This window comes from Callospermophilus lateralis, chromosome 15, assembly GCF_048772815.1.
Source record: "Callospermophilus lateralis isolate mCalLat2 chromosome 15, mCalLat2.hap1, whole genome shotgun sequence".
NCBI lineage: Eukaryota > Metazoa > Chordata > Mammalia > Rodentia > Sciuridae > Callospermophilus > Callospermophilus lateralis.
Genome location: NC_135319.1, coordinates 55,658,632 through 55,677,312, shown reverse-complemented (window position 1 = coordinate 55,677,312; position 18,681 = coordinate 55,658,632). Strand labels below are relative to the sequence as shown.

The 18,681-nt window shown below is 45.0% G+C and overlaps 1 protein-coding gene across 1 annotated transcript in view; it reads left to right on the top strand.

The window, feature by feature from the left end:
- Positions 1 to 18,464, top strand: part of Grid1 (glutamate ionotropic receptor delta type subunit 1) — a 695,729-nt gene extending 677,265 nt beyond the window's left edge. The window contains exons 14-16 of the mRNA XM_076834762.1: positions 1,589 to 1,755; positions 8,044 to 8,284; positions 18,036 to 18,464. Coding sequence (XP_076690877.1) covers positions 1,589 to 1,755; positions 8,044 to 8,284; positions 18,036 to 18,464 — 837 coding nt within the window. The remainder of the gene's footprint in view (positions 1 to 1,588; positions 1,756 to 8,043; positions 8,285 to 18,035) is intronic.
- The last annotated feature ends 217 nt before the right edge of the window (positions 18,465 to 18,681 follow it).

Sequence of the window (18,681 nt, the reverse complement as noted above, 5' to 3'; positions counted from 1 at the left end):
ACTGCAACCACAAATACTGTGGTTTGAAAGAGTCCATGTACCCCATTACAGTGGGCCACAGTGGGCTTTCCTCTGAGTCAGTTTTCACTCGATCTGAGCCAGCTTATTTCTTTCTGCTTCTTGGAACATCCCTTGAAAGGTAGAAATGAAGCTGATCTTAATTCTTGCTTCAACATGACATGCCCTTTTGAAATTGTACAAATAACAGTGTCTGATTGTCATGTTGAATTGCGAGCATGGATGTGAAATGCTCCTAAATCTGACTGAAGCCAAATATTAGGTCATAAGTCAACATTTTGCTAAGAAACTTGGTTACTAAGAGGTTGAAAATTTATATCTTTTCATGAGAAAACTTGTTCGCCAGCAGGAAAAAATTTCAAAGACTGTTATCTTTCTAGGTGGAGGGAGAGAGATGTGTGTAATTTTGCAACCTGGGTCAAAGTCCTTTGGGACTTCTGAAATTGGATTGGTTGAGGAATGAGGCTGTGGTATAATGCTTGAATTGTTCCCTGGGGTGAAAGTCAATGGGTGGCACAGGTGTGTGTCATTTCTTACAAGGTGGTTAGGCAAAATTGTGTGAAAGGCTAAGAGCCGCCTATTCCCACTGCAGGAGGTCATCTTCTGCCCACAAATCCTTCTGATGGAGACAATATGACAAGAAAATGAGCATCTTGGGCCATGAGCACTCAGGGTCTTGAAAGAAGTAAAATCCCGATCTTCATCTGAGTGACTACGGCAGTCCTTGGAAAAATCGTGGTGGATGTGAAGACAACTGAACAGAGGCAGGAGCCAGGGACGATGCCCTCTACAGTGCCAAGAAGCCTGTAGCTTACCAGCATGGCCTATTTTTGTCTGTAATGCTTCAGTCCTATTACCAAGCCCACACTGAGGTCTTCCAGTCTCTATCGTGTGAGCCACAGTAGGAGGGAAGAAAAGGAGAGGAGGCATCTGCGGCTCACTAAAGAATGAAAACCAGGCGCTTTGCTGCATTAAGAACTTTATGCACTATTTTAAGAAGGCCAAGTGACAATGTCTAGTTCACATTTCCTTCCAAAAACATAAAGCAGCTCACATTCCCTCTTGAGTGCCCAAACTCTAGCAAAAGTTCCAATTGTGGCTTAAGATAGAATTGAACTTCTACTAGGAACTGGTGTGATGGAGTAGGACTTTAGCTGTGGTTGTAGGCGAATTCCTGATGGAATAATCTGCAACTCCTGCACTATATGGAAATACTGGCACTAGAAACCTGTTCCTAAACATGTACGTGTATGTGCACAGATGTATATATGTATGCGCATGTGTACCACTGTGACTCACCTTCAGCTCTTCGTCTCCACCCCTCTCATCACATGTACTGTAGGTATCTGGAGCCTACATCTTTTTTATACATAACCAAAATGAGTGGCATCAACCAATGGTGGCATTTGTATGCCAGAAAAATGGTAGGAAGGTTTACTATGCTGTCTGTGGGCAAGAGGACCATTTAGGAAGGGTCCTTCAAATCCCACCATTGAGATGTCTCACTACTTGAAATGAATATAGCAGGCCATATGCCTGCCTGACTTTATGATGATTTTTGGTATTTCAGGCAAAGAAGGGTAATTATGCCTTTCTGTGGGATGTGGCCGTGGTGGAGTATGCAGCCCTGACAGATGACGACTGTTCAGTGACTGTCATCGGCAACAGCATCAGCAGCAAAGGCTATGGGATTGCCCTGCAGCATGGCAGCCCCTACAGGGACCTCTTCTCTCAGAGGTAGGCATGGTCAATAAGGCCTCAACAGTCTCCAACAGCTGGGAATTGAAAAATCACTTCTCTTGAAAGATAAGAGCCAACATAAACACATTTAATCATCACATATTCCTAAGCACCAACAATGTACCTAGTACATCCTTTACCCACCTCCAACTAACCCATGTGAAGACATTGGGATAAAAATAGAAATATATAGCCCCTTCTCATGAAAGTGTGTATTGCCAGTGGGATGTGAGCAGGCAGTGCCAGCCGAGGGCGTAAGTGCAAAGGCAAGGTCATCTTCAGGTTTGGAGGCAGAGGAGGGCATCTGACAGGACCCAGGAGACCCAGGATGGTGACACCTGAGGTTTCAAGGAGGAGTAGGAGTTAGCTAAGTAAATGAATAATAAATCTGATCTGCAAAGGGCCTAATAATTACTTTTAAAGATTGATATATCTGCAAAGTGGCAATCATCCATGTGGAAGCTTTAAAAAATGGAATCAGAAAAGCAGGTTTCCACATTCATCTGGATTGTGTGGTAGGAGGTTCCTGGCCCAAAGAGTTGCTGTCTTGGGAGTGGACCTAGCTGGGCTCTGTGGAGACAGGATAGGTATTCTTTACTTGCCTACTCCCCAACCTCCCAGGAGCAGAATCCGGGTTTCCAAGCCATCTTCTTAGAATTAATTTAGAGATTGTTGGTAATTATATTAGCAAAAAGGGGATTGGAGAGAAAGTGGGGAGATAGGCTATACAGACAGGAGGGTTCCAGACTAGGCAAAATGAGTGGATGCCCTCCATCAGGAATGAATAGATTATGCCTAGTTTGTATTTACCTTTTAGCTTTCCTGTGATTTGCTTGTGTGAGCCCATCCCTTGAGCCTGTCCAGCATTTACCCTGGGACATGGTCAGGTTTCCAAGTGCTTAATCCAAGCCCCTGATTGCTTCTTTGAGAAGTATCCATCCCTATTTTCTGACACAGGTGCTTATCTTGGTCCTTGGCCAGATGACCTGGCTTTAGCCAGAAAGAGTGGAACTGAAGGTTGTAGGAAAGATCAGTGGGCTTCTCCCAGTTCTCAACCTTCCAACCAACAGGAGCTCCTGTCCCCAAGGACATATAAGTCTTGGGTCCTTCACTTGCACATGTCTATGAGATGGCATCCTGTTGGCTGAATGAGGTGGAATTACAGAGCCCAGAGAGGAAGCCCTAATGGTAGGCTCTGCCTTAGTTCATCAAAATTCAAAAAGTATCAGGAATATCCAAGTGAAGAGACTGGCATAGTGCCAGGGTTAGGCACAAGTCTCAGGTACCTGACTGATGCATGAACACCATCACTGAGGAGTGTCCACTTGGAGGGGAAATGCTCCTTGAGGTCATCTCTTTTACATCCTACAGCTCAGAGAAGGTAACTGTCACCTGTGATTGCTTAGCCAGCTTCTGGTAGAGCAGGAATTAGAATCCAGGCCTCCCGAGCCGCAGGGTTGTGCACATGTTTCTGTTAGATCTCCACACCCTACCTCTTCACTTCTCTCACCTCCAGAAGTCCAGATTGGGCATTTCTTCTGCTCATAAGTACCCAAGCCTCAGCCTCATCCAGGAAAGGCTGAGGAGGAAAGCTTGCAACTAGTTCAATAAGTGTCTTGTTTGCAAAACTGGAAAAAAAGGTAGAACTAATGAAGGTAAATGAGACTTTGGGGCTTTCTCTAGAATTTCATCAAGTATACATTCTGTGCCTTACTCTATTCCCTGGAGCCAAGAGCAATGACAAGAGAGACGGAAAAGTAGTAATTTATCAATTACTAGATTAAAGGCATGAAGAAAGGATGCCTTCCCTCCAGGGTTTAGAACACATTGGCGTTTTTGCAGTTTACTCTAGTTGGTTTTCCTAGATACAAAGCTCAGGGCAATTGCACAGACCATCAACTTGAGAGCATCTTTGTGGAACAGATAAGGAAGCCTGTGGGGCCAAATGCAACAGTGACACTAAAAAAATAAAATAAAATGAAGTCAGGGAAGTTAAAAGTCCAAAATAGGTCACAGAAGGACATGAAAATTCTCGACGTGGAAAAGGAAGAGATGAGTAGGGAGGGGTTTGGTTGCTCCTCTCCAATACCAGAGGTCTTGCTGAGTCTTTTGTAAGCTCTGGAAGGCAGTGGACCAAGATCAGCTTTTGGGTGTAGGCTCCCAGAGAGACAGGCTAGCCCTGGAATAAGCCTGCACATGGTCTGTCCACTGAATTACTGAGAGGTCTCTCCACAAAATTCCTCCCCAGATACCCTTGGGAATTCTCCCTCCCATCCCAGTGGTCATCATACACAAAAGTGTCTAGTCCAGTTTCCATGTCATCCTGGAAAAAAAATAATTTTATCCTTCTCTGCTTTTACCAGAGGGCTGTTTGCTTTCTGACTATAAATAAGTTTCCCAGGAGGCTGTATTGTTTCCTGCCTCCATATTGAAGCCTCTCCTAGGCAGGCAGCATCCTTCACCCAACAGACAGGAGTGTAATTTTGAGGGAACACTTAGATTCAGGTTTCCAATTTACTGTTGCCAGTGGTTCTAGAAGAGGTTCTGTGAGCTGCCCTTAGCTTGGGTGTGCCTCAGTGGAATAAAGGGGCTGCTCCGGGTCAATGAACCATGCCATTGGCAGAAAAAGAGTCTGTGCATCAATAAACAGATCCCAACCTTACCTGGAACTGCTAAAACTGTTTTTCCCTTTATACTGGGAGCTAAGCTCCTCTCTTTCTTTGGCAGAGGACTGGATGCAGATATATGTGAGTGCTGGGGATTATGTGCTAGAACCGGTTTGATGACCACAGCATGCAAGTGGGCATTCAATAAATGTTTAGCAACTTAATAGCCATTTATTGAGCACCTACTGTGTAGCAGGCTGCACAGCTATTGAATAAAGGAAAGCACCTGCAATTATATCTGTCTGGAAAATAGAACAACTGGCTTCAGGAAGTGACTATTATCGCTCTGGCTTCCTCGTAAGCAGGAGTATAGATTATTATGGTGTGCATTAGTTTAGCCTTGTTTCTAGAAAGTGTTTTGTGCTGGTGACTTGGTCTTTCCCTTTGCTTCTATATTTAAATTTCCTTTTTGTTTGTTTTTGTTTTATTCTATGATTTCCCATTAATTCTCTTACATTCTTTCTGGAATAAGACTGGGGCATGCCATTGTAGAAAGCCAAAATAAGAAGTCATCAAATCAAGCAGCCTGCCTGATGTTATAGTAGAGCTGCCAAGGAGTAGAGACTGGGGATCCAACTTCATGGTCTGGCCAGAGCCTCACTGTCCCCTTGGCCAGAACCTTACTCTGAGAGAATAGCCTACAATTCCAGAAAAAGCAAGGTCTCGCTGATCAGAATGACCAGATCAGAAGAGCAGCATGGCCACTTTCTAGTTGCAACTTTGGGCAAGCCATCTAGATCCCAAACCTCAGGTCTTTAAGAAATAAAATAGACATAATAAAATTGTTCTGCAGGTTGTTATAAGGATCAAACAGTATAAAATGACTTGTCCCTACTGTGTTCTCAATAGGAGGCAGATCATATCAATACTGGCTCTGTAAAGTGGCAGGTTAATACAGCTATCAGACTGTGCATTTACTAATCCCCTTTTATGGAACATTTATTACTTGCTAGGTCTTGAGCTAATGGTCTCTGTGAGGTAAGTACATTGACCTAATCTTAGATTTTAGTGCTAAGAGAGTCTAAGTTGAAAGGTTAAGAGTCTGGATTTGACCTAATGTCCATCAGAGCAGAGTCTATGTCCACAAACATATGACTCTTTTATCTCCATAGTGAGCTGATTATTCAACCACTAACCTTCTACAGGGCCATGATATCTTACGAATCTGGCACTGGAGTTCCTGTAACTTTCTGGAAGCTCAACCTGCTCAACCCTGGCAGAAGAGAAGTAACTAAGGCCAGTGGACATACAGACATGCAGCTTCCCTCACATGATAGGAGCCATGGGAAATACTGAGTGAGACACTGAAGTTGCCCAATTAATCATGCAGTATGCCATGTAATAGAGCTATGGTGCTCAGGCACCACACCACACAAATGTACCCAAACCACACAAATGCATGCTTAAATCATGCATTTATCTCAACAACCAAGGCTCTCCTTGGACAGCCACCTTCTAAGTCTTTTGTGCTCATTAATGCCCTGGGTACTTAATGCACATCACATCAAGATCTCATCATGCCATTTTAGTTTAGGCTTCTTTTCATTATTTAATGAATGCATTCCTACATTGATTGATAAATTAAACATCTGCTGATGGCCTTTGCTGTGCTAACCACTGTGCCTGCATAGTAGAAAACATAGGAAGCAATGCACAATCCATGCCCTAAGCCCCTGTCTTACTCATCCAGTAGGAATCAACAGTCTGTGTCAGAAAAACGAGGTTGCTGAGGTTTAACAGGAGCATGGTCCTTGTCTAGGGACATACAGCTGAGATCTGGTGCCTCCAAAGCCTGTTCTTTGCAGTGAAACAAGTTTTTCCTAGCCAGTGAGAAGCCACCCCATGCTGGACTTATGATTCTGGCATGTCAGAGGACATGGTGAAGTTGTCACCCTTTGTCTCCTTCAGATGCAAGCCCAAGTATGTTCACTGAGCATAGCCTTAGACTTGTGGCCACAGCTAAGTAAAGGCTGCACAAATCATTCCATTGAGCATCCTCTGGTGTGAGGAATTGCTGCTCTTTGTGCACACCCAGAGGCTCAAGGAGGTCACTGAAGATATTGTTAGTTGAATACATCATCATGAACCAGGCCCAAAGAGGTCTACTCCCCAAATGGAAAAGCCTGGGTATTTGGAGTCTAACGGCTACCACTGGCTTGCTGTTTAGACCCTTTGCTCACATAGGGAATGCTCAAAATATCACAATTAAAGAAAACCACTATGGGGAAATCTAAGGAACAAGTAGAGGTTGCCCTACCACTGTACAACAACACCATAAAATCCAGACTCCCTCTCATGCCCTCTCAGAACTCACATTTAGGCCATGCTTGCTTTGTTCTCTTCATCTCATGTCACCCTCCTCATCATTTACAGCCTCACTAACCATGTTCCAGCTTCTTAGACATGCCAGCACCTGAACCAGACAAGACACATAGTTCCGGTCTCTGGAAGGTTCTTCCTCCCCTCATTGGATGCCGACTCTGACAATCTCAAAGTGACTTGGGCAAGATATACCACCTCTCGTGCCTTGGTTTCCTTCTTAGCAAAAATGAGAAGATAGGAATGACCCTCTTAAAGTGTTGACATGAGGGTTCAACACTATCTGCCAAGAACTTAGGATACTCCCCACAAAGAATTTGTTAGGCCAGTGTGAGATACTTCATGACTGATTGTCCCTCAGGTTTTCACTCACCTGTCACCTCATCCTCCAATCTAAGCCATCTCTCCCTGCAGTGTGCCATTTCCTGGCACCTTTGCTCTCATTTCATGGTGTTTATCACAGCATCTGTCTTTCTGTTAACTGCTCTAATTGTTTTAAGGTGGGCGTTTGGGTCTCCAGACCACAAGCTCAGCAGTACTGACTATTGTGCTTGGCACAGTGCAGAAGCTCCTCAAATCAAAGGAATAAATGAAGGCTTTTGTGAATCTTAGTGGGAGAGACTTAGGATATACAGGCTAAGTACGCCTTATCTCAAATGAATAGGATCAGAAATGTTTTGGATTTTGGATTTTAACCAATTTTGAAATATTTATATACATGGAATGAGATATCTAGGGAATGGGCCCTATCTCTGAACCTGAAATTCACTGTCATTTCACATGTATTTTCCTACACAGAATCTGGGGTAATCTCATATAATATTTTAAATAATTTTTGCGCATGAAACCAAGTGCAGCAAGTGTACACTGAACCATCAGAGGTCAGGTGTGGAATTTTGCCCTTAAGATATCATGTCAGTACTCAAGAGTGTCAGATTTTAGAGCATTTCAGATTTCAGATTTTGGGATTAGGGCTGTTCAACCTGTAATATTGAGGGTTGAAAGAGATCCTTTTTGTGATCATGAGCATTCTAAATTGACAGTCTGCTTGCCTGGTTCATTTATGTATTTCCCAGATTCATCCCGAGCACTTGCTCTACCATCCATAAGAAGGGCCTAATGTGCTTTGCTGTTGAACTTTGTCCCTGGGCGATGGACAGGGTGGGAGAGAGCAGCAAGGTTGTTGAGAAAGGGCAGTGGCATGACCTGATACATGTCTGAGGGAGAGCTCTCTGCCTGCAGTGTGGAGAATTTGCTGATGATTTCCATGGCTATGGCTCACTTGAGTTGTGTCTTGCAGGATCCTGGAGCTGCAGGACACAGGGGACCTGGATGTGCTCAAGCAGAAGTGGTGGCCACACACAGGCCGCTGTGACCTTACCAGCCACTCCAGCGCCCAGGCCGATGGCAAATCCCTCAAGCTACACAGTTTTGCTGGGGTCTTCTGCATCCTGGCCATTGGCCTCCTCCTCGCCTGCCTGGTGGCTGCCCTGGAGTTGTGGTGGAACAGCAACCGGTGCCACCAGGAGACCCCCAAAGAGGTCCGTACCCTCCCTGTCCCACAGCCTAGAGGCAGGAGGGTCACACTGGGCCATTTGGTGGGTGGCTTTCTTCTAGTTAGTATTTACTCTGGTCATCTTGTCTGGAGACAGCAGTGTTTTTATTTAGGGGGATTGTGTCATGGTTTCATTTTGGTTTTAAAGCAAGACAAAAACTATAGGGGATGTTTTCATGTTTGAACAAAGTGCGGAGGTGACAGCCATGGCCACTAAAGTCCTGTATTTATCTATAGAGCAGGTACAGCGTGGGCAGCGCCAGAGAGCCCTTCCCCACCCTGCCCCGCCCATGTGCCTCCACCCTGACCTGGAGAGACCACCTGTAGGGTAAGAGAGGAGCCGCATCCCTTCCCAGTTCTCTTGACTTCTCACCAGGGGCCATGGGGCCCTTCTCCCCAGCGTGTGAGGGGGATCCCTGCCCCTTCCATCACCCCTCACCCTTCTGCCCCTCCTTGCAGGCCCGCTCTTGCCCACATCCCTCCTGGGTGCACACACCTCAGAGTACTTTAGGCCCTGGGTGCACTTCCCTTCCTGCGTGTGCCAACCACAAGTTGATTCTGTCCCTCTACACTTCCTTCTCATTGGGGGGTTTGTTCTTCTTCAAGCTCATTTCTTGAAAAAACAAACAAAAAAAAAAACACTGAAGTCTTTGTGAGGGTCCCTTGGAAATGATTCCTCTAAAGGAGGAGACAAGGAGTGCCATCCGGTGATGATGCTCTGCTGTCAGAAACCTGCACACAGGCATCTATAACACGAGCTATAACATCGTCCACTCAATTCAGGGTTGTCACTAGCTGCCACGTATACCTGCCTCGGCTACATCTAGAATCTCAGCACTGCTGACAGATTCTGCTGGGGCCAAAAGTTGTAAATCTCAAACAGGAAGCAGTAAAGCAAATGGCACCAAGTCCAAAAGTACTCCTCTTTTTAAAAAAGTTTTTGCCTATTTTTGTTTTTTCTTGAGGCACAGGTGGCTCATGCCAAGTTCCTAAAATGGCTTCAGAGGCAATGGGTCACAGGCAAACACAAAACAAATGGGGGTGGGAAGGAAAAGCAACCAGGAGGAGGTAAGAGCTGGCGGGATCCTTCTGAGCCTGATTTAGGGTTGGGAGTTGGTGCCTTTGAACATAAAAGATGAGTCATCCTGGCCATCATCTCTGTAGTCTGCAGTGATTGTCTGGCCACACCCTCATTCGTCAATCTGTCCCTGGCAAGGACAGTGGTATTTGTCCCCTGGATCCTCTTCTGACTCTCTGTTGATCCCAAGCCAGTGAGATCTTTGTCATCCTACGTTCTTTGGAAGGGAAGGCAAAGCTAAGTCAGTGTATCTGAAATGTCCTGGGAACGTCCACCTTCCTCTCTGCTTTCTGTATACCTCCATGTTAAGAAGTGTGAGGTCTAGTTCTGCCACTACCTCAATGGCTCTCCTGTCATTCTGGGACCTCAGGAAGGAAGGAAGGAAGGAAGGAGGGAAGAAGTTGGAGGAATATTCACCGAAAATAACAGTTAATGGTTTCTATCCCACGCTTTTATTGCAACTGAAAAATTTGTACAAAGTCACAGAGAGGGACCATGAAACATTCCATCTTTTTTCAGGTTTTATGTGTTTCGAACTTCAAGTGAAATCTTTTCTTCCACTCTTCTTCATTTATAAGCTTGCCTGTAGGGACCCAGGCCCTCCCCTTAGGGTGCTTACCTTCTCATAGGCAGATGGGGCAGAGAGCTCCCAGGCAGTCTCCATCCTGTTGATGGGGGTGTCCTTAAGTGAATAGTGAGGACCACCAAAGCACAGAGGTGCACCCAGTTTAGCGAGGGCATGGTGGAGCCACAGAAGGTAGGAATAAACGTTAATGAAGGTTTCGTGGGACTTAGGACTGTTAGTACAGAATGTTGAAGAATTGGCACAAATCACAGAGCTAGAGATGAGATCAGACAGAAGTTGCATTTTGAGCAGGGAGAACAAGGGGTTAACAAGGAGTGTGGGCATAGGAAGATGATGAGAGAGCAGGCTAACAGAAGGAGGCAGGAACCGCTCCAAAGACTTAAATGCCAGGATGAGGGGTTTGGACCTGTTCATGTAGTGAGTAGGAACCAGGAAAGGGGCTGAAATGACAGTATTTTAGAAGCATGTATTTAAAACCTTAGAAAAATAATGATGGTATTCAATTTAGATCTACTTTGTGTTACTGGATGCCCATGTTTTATGGAGCAGCATTTGCAATTAGGTGAGAGTGTCTGGTTACCCTTAGAATGTTTCATTTTGGGGCATTGGCCATATTTCTTAGAGCCAGAACCCTGTCTGTGGGTGGAGCCCAAGCTGTGTTTAATGGCTTTCTCTGGGATGTCTTCAGTTTAGACACCTACTTGGGGAAGAGTAGTAATGTGCGTTCAACCCCTTAATATTCATGTGCATCCGAGATCATATTTTTTCGAAGGAATCAGACAATTATGTAGTTACCCAATGCAGGTGAGTGCACCAAGCTCTGAGGATGCAGTAAAGAGCTACCCACTAGATTTATGGGGGATGTGTAGTCATTGCTCTGAGAATAAAATATTCATGAAATAAAGATGAGAACTGCACAAATGGGAAATGACATGAAGAGTGAGAGATGAATCATCCATCACTGGGCCGGGAGCTTGGAATTCTTGTTGCTTCCTGCTTTGTCTGCCCTCCTCTGTCCCATGCTTCTGTGCAGACAGGAGCTGATAGAAGCCAGGGTGGCTGGATAGGACAGTGCTATGTCACAGTCAGACCTTCTGTTCTGGTCCTGTGGGCCAGCATCTGCTACATGCCCCCTTGATACTTCTTTTCTTGGAAGACTGGATCCTGGGGATCTTCCACTCATCTTGTTTATCTCTACTCCTTTCATGCCTTCTTCTACTCCTTGTAGATTTTCTCCTCTGCAACAATTCTCTCTTGATTTATGCTAACACGACAGTGTTGCACTGAAGGATTACAACCAGAGATAATGTGTGAAGTGAGTTAAAGATGCACATGGTCTAAGAACATGCTTGGTTAATGTTGGCCAAGGTACTCTTCCTTTCAAAGGCCCTAAAGATGGACAGTGAGGGATGTGGTGGAGGAAAACAACACTTTAGGATGTCCTTCTATATTGGAAAAATTGCATGTTATCCTAACATTCTTCAACAACTTTCAAGGAAGGCCTTCTTATTTCTGGAGAAGTGGGACTTAGAAATGGTGAGAGCAGAGCTAAGAAGCGAATGGTGTATCTGCCTACATGTGCCTACTGATTCACAGAGGCAAGCTTACCAAAGAGTCAGGGCTCTCAGTTTCTCTTTTCTGCTGAAAACTGAACCTGCCACTACCGCTATCCTGCCAAGATCAGAAAGCTTGGCATGAGAATAAGGATAGTGAGCATGTTTGTTTCATCCCTTAGGTCAGGGACCTCCAGTAATAAGGCACTGAACATTTATTATATACCACTGTATATCTCAAAACTGGGCAAAACCTCCCTGCCTGTGGCCACAGATCATCTCCCTTGTTGGGTGTGATTCCACTAGCACCTCCTCACCTTTCCGTTCCCATCACTTTGCCCACTCTCTGAAACATGGAAGCTCTTGTTAGGGGGTGATGAATATAATTGAAGTATCGAGCAACTTCCTTGTGCCAGGAACCAAAGATAAATGCTTTACCAAGAACATTAGCTCATCTGATAGTAGGAGTTCAAAAGTACTTATTGAATGAATGAACCAGTCTGGGCTCCTATAAAGAAAATGTTATTCATGTTAAATTGTTGTGTAATCATTGCAGCTGAATCAATGGCTTTCAATTCTGGCTGCACATCAGAGGTGATTAATTTTGGAGCTTTTTAGAAATACAGATACTTGGGCCCCATTTTCCAGAGGGTCATATTAAGGAGATCCAAACAACTGTAATTTCTAAAATCTACACATGTGCTTGTGATATCCTGCCAAGGATGAAAACCTTCCATCAAGGTGAGCATGGGAATATGCAACTTGGCATAGTAAAAAAGAGTCCAGGTTTTGGAGCCAAGTGGACATGAGCTCTGAGTCTGATACTCCACTGGTCGCAGGACTCTGTTGCCTGAAGTCCCTTCATTCCTAGCCTTGGTTTACTCCTCTGCATTCCTGCTGCTCCCACCTATGATGTGGAGTGATTGTCATGATGCTTTAAAAAAACTGCCCATCTTCTCCTGAGATCACTTCATTGACTTAGCATTTAGTCTATTTGCTTCCATCCAGTCATGCCTCTCAGACCCCCAGCCCAGCCTAAGTCTTTGGAGCAACACTTTAGAAGACCACACTGGTGGCATTTTTCCAAGCCTTTGGGTCTCATTTACCACCTGGTTGGTCTCAGTAGTAACAGGAGCACATTTCCAACAACCAATCCAGTCAGGTGGGAAGTCCCTCATCCCTAATTTTGTTCCTGCCCAACTTAAAGTAGGAGCTGCTGGACTCCAAACAAAGTCAGTTCTAATGAGTCCCAAGTGTAAGAGGCTGTTACATAGATGATAGTTTAGTTAATTACCGTTTTCCAATACACTGGATTATTTCCACGTTGGTGAACATCGGCTTAATTACAGAACTTTATCTCTCTGCAAGACAATGTCTGAGAGAAGTTCCCCGATAACCTCTGTTGGTGCATCTGTCGTCATGTTTAATATAGGATGAGAAATGCAGAGCTGGAATGTAGCCGATTCATGGGTAAATGCAGTCAATGAATTTTATGTCATATTCAGGGATGTTTGACTAGGTCAGTTACCTACAGTAGATTAATGAAGGCAGTGATAAGTTTCCAGGTCTCTTTCCACAGCTGTCATTACCTGGCTGAACACCGAAACCTTGGGATAATGAGGATGTAAACTGATGTAGTTCACATAAAAAAAGCCCATTATTTGAATTTGCATAACATTATAGAATGCACCATTTTGTCTAAAATATGGATAATTATTCAAATCACTCCTGCCTCTTGCCTTGAATAAGCTGATTACTGCTCTCTCCTCTTCCCTTGGCCAGAAACGCAGAAGGTGCAACCAGACATGACCTTGTGTGTGCTATATCTGTGGCCCCAGGTGATGCAAGAAGACAAAGCTTACAGGACCTCCAAATGAGGTCTGCTCCTCAGCTCTGGCCCCTATAGACAGCGAGAGAAGCAGACAGCTTAGAGGACACACTGTGAGACTTAGAGACAAGCTGCATTTGTTTTCTAGGGAGGTCAGGGAGGCATGTGCCTTAGTTCTATTCATTTTCTTGTCTAGTTAAACAGCCAATATAGGAGGCTCCTAATGGTACCCTCTTCTCCCAGCGAATGAAGTGGTGCTGGCGCTACCTGAATAATGGAATTTGAATAGAATGAGGTCCCACTGGTGGGGAGAGGTTGGATTCTTGGCAGCCATTTGGCGTGGGAAGCTCTCCCTGGGAAATTTGTTCAATTGGTGTGGACATTTTCTGTGTGTCCTGACGTCGAGAGGTTAAAAGGCTAATGAGTAACCACAATTGGGAGTTGATTCCTACTGCATGGCTTTGCAAACCTTGCCAATGATTTTCATCCGTCCTTAATTTGAGACAAGAAAAAAATATATGGGTGTAAGAAACTATTTAAGCTCTTCGCTTCAGAAATACTGACTTGAAGGTCATTGGCCGTCTTTATACAACTCCCTGGGTCGATCTTTATTCCAAGTGCTTTAAAAGTACCTGATAATAACTGCTCACAGCTGCATTTAGGCTGCTAGATTGGTGTTTGTGCCCTGCCTCTTTTGCAATCTACCACCCTTTCCACCTTCTATTCCTTGGATGTCAGTAGTAAAGGCATCCTTCTCAGACACCTCCCTTGCTCACATCTTTCTGCAGAGTTTTGGTTGGTCTTTTTACTCAAAACTCTTCATGTATATTTTTTTCTGGCATTAGGTAGAGAGGGTTCCTTTCTCTTTGCCTTTTACTTCTAACTCTCTGCCTCCCTGTGGCCTTCTTGGACAGTAAGCTGTCCTTCCTCTCTCCCAAAACCTGGCAAAATAGGAAGCACCTCCCAAACACCTGTTCTGGCCCAGTACTCAACTGACTGAGATAAAGGGCCAGTTCCTCTTCCAACTGCCAGCACTCGGAGTGAACACAGCTGGGACAAAAGATACTCATTCCCTGCTACGTATTAGTCTACTTTTAAACTTTCCCAAAGAGGACCTTAAAGGGTGGAAGACAAAGTTGAATGGAGGAAAGGGAAAGACCACGCAACTTACCAGCTCTTCCAGAGATTCCCCAGGAGCACCTGGTGGTCAGCTTTTCTTCCACTGAGTGAAAGACTCTATGGTGAGGGAACTCAGCTCAGTCTAGCCTTCTCCAAGCTTCGCTGATTGCAGAGATGGGATAGTTGTTTCCTTAAACCTGAAAATATTTGAAATTCTCTCAATGTGTCTAGCTTCCAGGCTGTCTGCTACTGGTCTCGTGTCCTTTGTACATTCCAAGATGAAAAGTCTTTTGATATAAACATCTACCAAAATGGTGTTGACATTGGTTCTGACTAATGCAGATAAAGGAGCTATATCCTATATTAGAAGCTTCACAGGAACTTGAAACAGCCATAACAAGAGTGGAGGTATAGGCTGCATGATGGGCAGAGCCAGAGTTGGTCCAAAGGCCAGAGGAGAAAGCTGGATGAAGCACTGCTGCTGTACCCAATGAAACACCAACCATTTTCCACATCTAAAGTCTTCATTCAGGATTCAGATTCAGTCTTTTTGTCCTTGTTTGGGTCATAGTCCTGTCTCTTGGGTAGGCAAACAAGTCACCTGCCAATTTGTTATCCAGTGAAGATTATAAAACAAAACAAAAAAAAACAATTATGAATTTTTAGTCATTTTTTTTGTTCTTGTTTCTGCAACCAAAAGACCTGATGAGAACAATTTTAGAGGAGGAAAAGTTTATTTGGCACTCATGGTTTCAGAGATCTCAGGCCATAGATCACCAACTCCATTGCTCAGGACCTGAGGTGAGGCAGAACATCTATGTGGAAGGGTGTGAAGGAGGAAAGCAGCTCAGGACATGGAAACAAAGAAGGGGGGAGGGGGGAGAGAGAGAGAGTGAGCGCGCAAGCATCGTTCCACTTACTAGACAAAATACACACCCTAAAGGCATGCCCCCAGAGATCCTGCAGTACCCTACCTACCTATGGTTACCACCAGTAAATCCATAAATGGATCACTCCACTGATTAGGTCATAGCTCTCATAATCTAATCATTTCACCTCTGAAAATCCTTGCATTATCTCACACATGAGGTTTGGGGGACATTTCATATCTAAACCATAACAACAGACTTCTATAGAAAGAAATAATTGATGCTAAGTAGCTCCAGGACACTAACGCCCCAAGTAACATTTATAAGATACTATTATTAACGACAGTTCTACATGGAAAAAAATAGATGAAGCATACACAAGGGGAGAAGGTTGCACAGAACTAGCTCAATCATGGTGTAAGGTAATTAAGAACTTGAATTTGGCTTGTTATTTATGGATGGTTCCTGATTTACCATGGTTCATGTTTTTTTCAATTTTATGGTAGTGCAAAAGCAATGTGCATTCAGTAGAAATCATTCTTTGAATTTCAAATGTTGAACTTCTCCTGGGATAGCACTATGTGGGATCATACCCTTTGGTAATGCTAGGCAGCAGTGGTGAGCCACAACTCCCTGTCAGCCATACGATCATGAGGCAAAGCAACAAGTTCCCCAAGTGTGCCGCTTTGCTAAGCTGTGATGTTTGCTATGGTTAGCATATTAAGTGCATTTCAATTTGTGATATTTTCGACTTATCATGATTATCAGGGTTTAACCTCATAAGTTAAGAAACATTTGTAGTATAAACTTTTGAAGGGAACATTGAAAGCATTTCATAAATGATGTTTAGCTAGGCAAAGTAGAGAAGAGGCCTTATGCCCTCCAGACACTTCCCTCAAATTCACCCATGACCTTTGCCACGCAGAGGTATTCTCAACTCCGAGGTGGTTTCTTACCACCAATAAACTGAGCTCTGCTCATGTGGAACTTTAGATTACTGGAATCTTGGCTCTGCCTTCGGGGCTTCCTGAGGTTTTGGGCTGTCACTTCCATTTATGACACCAAGCTAAATTCCATTGCCCTCCTTCCATCTCCAACTAGTGTTCTTTCTTCTTATCCAATTTCCCCTGGGCTGAAATGAGTTCTCTATTACCTTATGAATGTTGTCTGTTTTCTTGCTCTGGAAGAGGGTTTTGAGAATGACAGTAGGTATCTCATCATGAGCCAAGCATTATGTGGCAGCTACGAACCTCACAAGGGTAGAGAGACCTGTGATTCCCCCTTTCTCCATTCCAGGGAGTGTTGAGGTAAGGGATAAATAACAGGGTACTTCAATTCTTTACTATTCTGAGAAATTGAGTTAAGTCTTCCTGGTGTTTAATCCTAGGGTCGACACACACACATGCAGGAGAGACTCATGTCAGTCATTCAGAGAGTCCTCCTCCTAGGGGAATTCCTCTCCCCTCATCCTTGTGGGAGTTCAAAGCAGTCACTGGAATAACCCTTACTTTACCTTCTGAAAGCATCCTAAATATCTTGGTATTTCTACCACCCCTACAAGGTGGACATCAAATATCTCTCTCCAATATTTGATGTCGGCATGAAAGCCCCTGGTGGGTTACATCTTGGAAATGAACTTTGACATGGTATTTCTTTTGGAGTTTGACCTTAGCATCAGTCATCATCTTGCCCAACACACAGGTATCCTGAAGCCAACAAACAGTACTATAGCTTCTAACCGCATCTAGACTGGCGTGACTCTTCCGGTCACCTGGTCATCATCCCTCTTCACAGAGGGAAAAACAATAAAGTAGAAGACATCTATCTCCCTTGAGCTTTCAAGCAGTACGACCACCTTGACCAAAATTGTAGACAAATCACCAAGTTTTTTTGAAAGAATGATATTGGGTTTTTCAAATTTTCCTCCTTGAGAAAATAAATAACCAAGCAGTCTTCTGTGATTCCACCCACCGTGGTGAGAGAACGTCATGGGTGAGGTCCCCTTCTGGGCAGCCTCAAGTCCTCATGGAACCAGGAGAGTTGGCTGACCTTAGGGAAGTCCTTGCTCTCACTGTCTCCCTCCTTACCTCATCCAGAAACCCACAAGCTATTAGCCTAGATGGGGACATGTCCTGGAGGGGTCCTTGCCTTCCTGGACATGCTGCACGTGGAGAACAGAGGTCACCGAGTGAGGCAGGATTCTTTTCCCGGTCGGGGCTTCTAGGCTGCCCCAAACACTCATGGGGCTCGGGACTCTGGTGAGGCTACCTGAACCTAAGCCTCCTTTGGAGCAAGGCAAGGGTGATCATTTCATGCCTTTGAGTATTGTGAGCTCTAAATGGCAAACACATGGGCCATATTAGAAGTCTCTCAAGTCCCATTCCCTTGGGACTCCATTTATAGCCTTCCCCTGTCAGTTCTTCAAAGCATCTTGTCACAAGGGTCACCTCTGGGTGTTGCAGTGTGAAGTGCAGAGGAGAGGAACAATGTCACCGAGATCTGCTGGCAGGGGTTTGCTACATAAGCATCAGTGTCCTCCTCTATAGGATTCCCCATCCAGATGAAGGGAGGTGGGAGCAATGGGGGGATACTTACTGTCAGCAGGCCGAACAGGCCTAGTGTCTCCGGGTATCCAGAGTTTGCAGCAAGCCAGCCTTGGCTCGCTCTTAAGCCTTCCTCTGACCTTCCTGTGCTTTCTCTCCAGGACAAAGAGGTGAATCTGGAGCAGGTGCATCGACGCATGAACAGCCTCATGGATGAAGACATTGCTCACAAGCAGATTTCCCCTGCATCGATTGAGCTCTCAGCCCTGGAGATGGGGGGCCTGGCTCCCAGCCAGGCCTTGGAGCCAACACGGGAATACCAGAACACCCAGCTCTCTGTCAGCACCTTTCTGCCAGAGCAAAGCAGCCACGGCACCAGCCGGACACTCTCGTCAGGGCCCAGCAGCAACCTGCCGCTGCCGCTGAGCAGCTCTGCCACCATGCCCTCCATTCAGTGCAAACACAGGTCGCCCAACGGGGGGCTGTTCCGACAGAGCCCAGTGAAGACCCCCATCCCCATGTCCTTCCAGCCCGTGCCTGGAGGCGTCCTTCCAGAGGCTCTGGACACCTCCCACGGCACCTCCATCTGACCGCGCCGCCTGCCCTCCTGCCCGCCCACCCACCCGACCAGCAGAGCTTTTTAATACAAGAAAACAACAACACAAACCACACACAAATACACACACACAACACACACAGAGACTCTTTCATTTTTCTTGTACATATGTGTAAATAATGACAGAATGGAGTGGGGTAAAAGTGTATTTTGAATATTCCCAATTTTCGAAGTCAGTAAAAAAAAAAAAA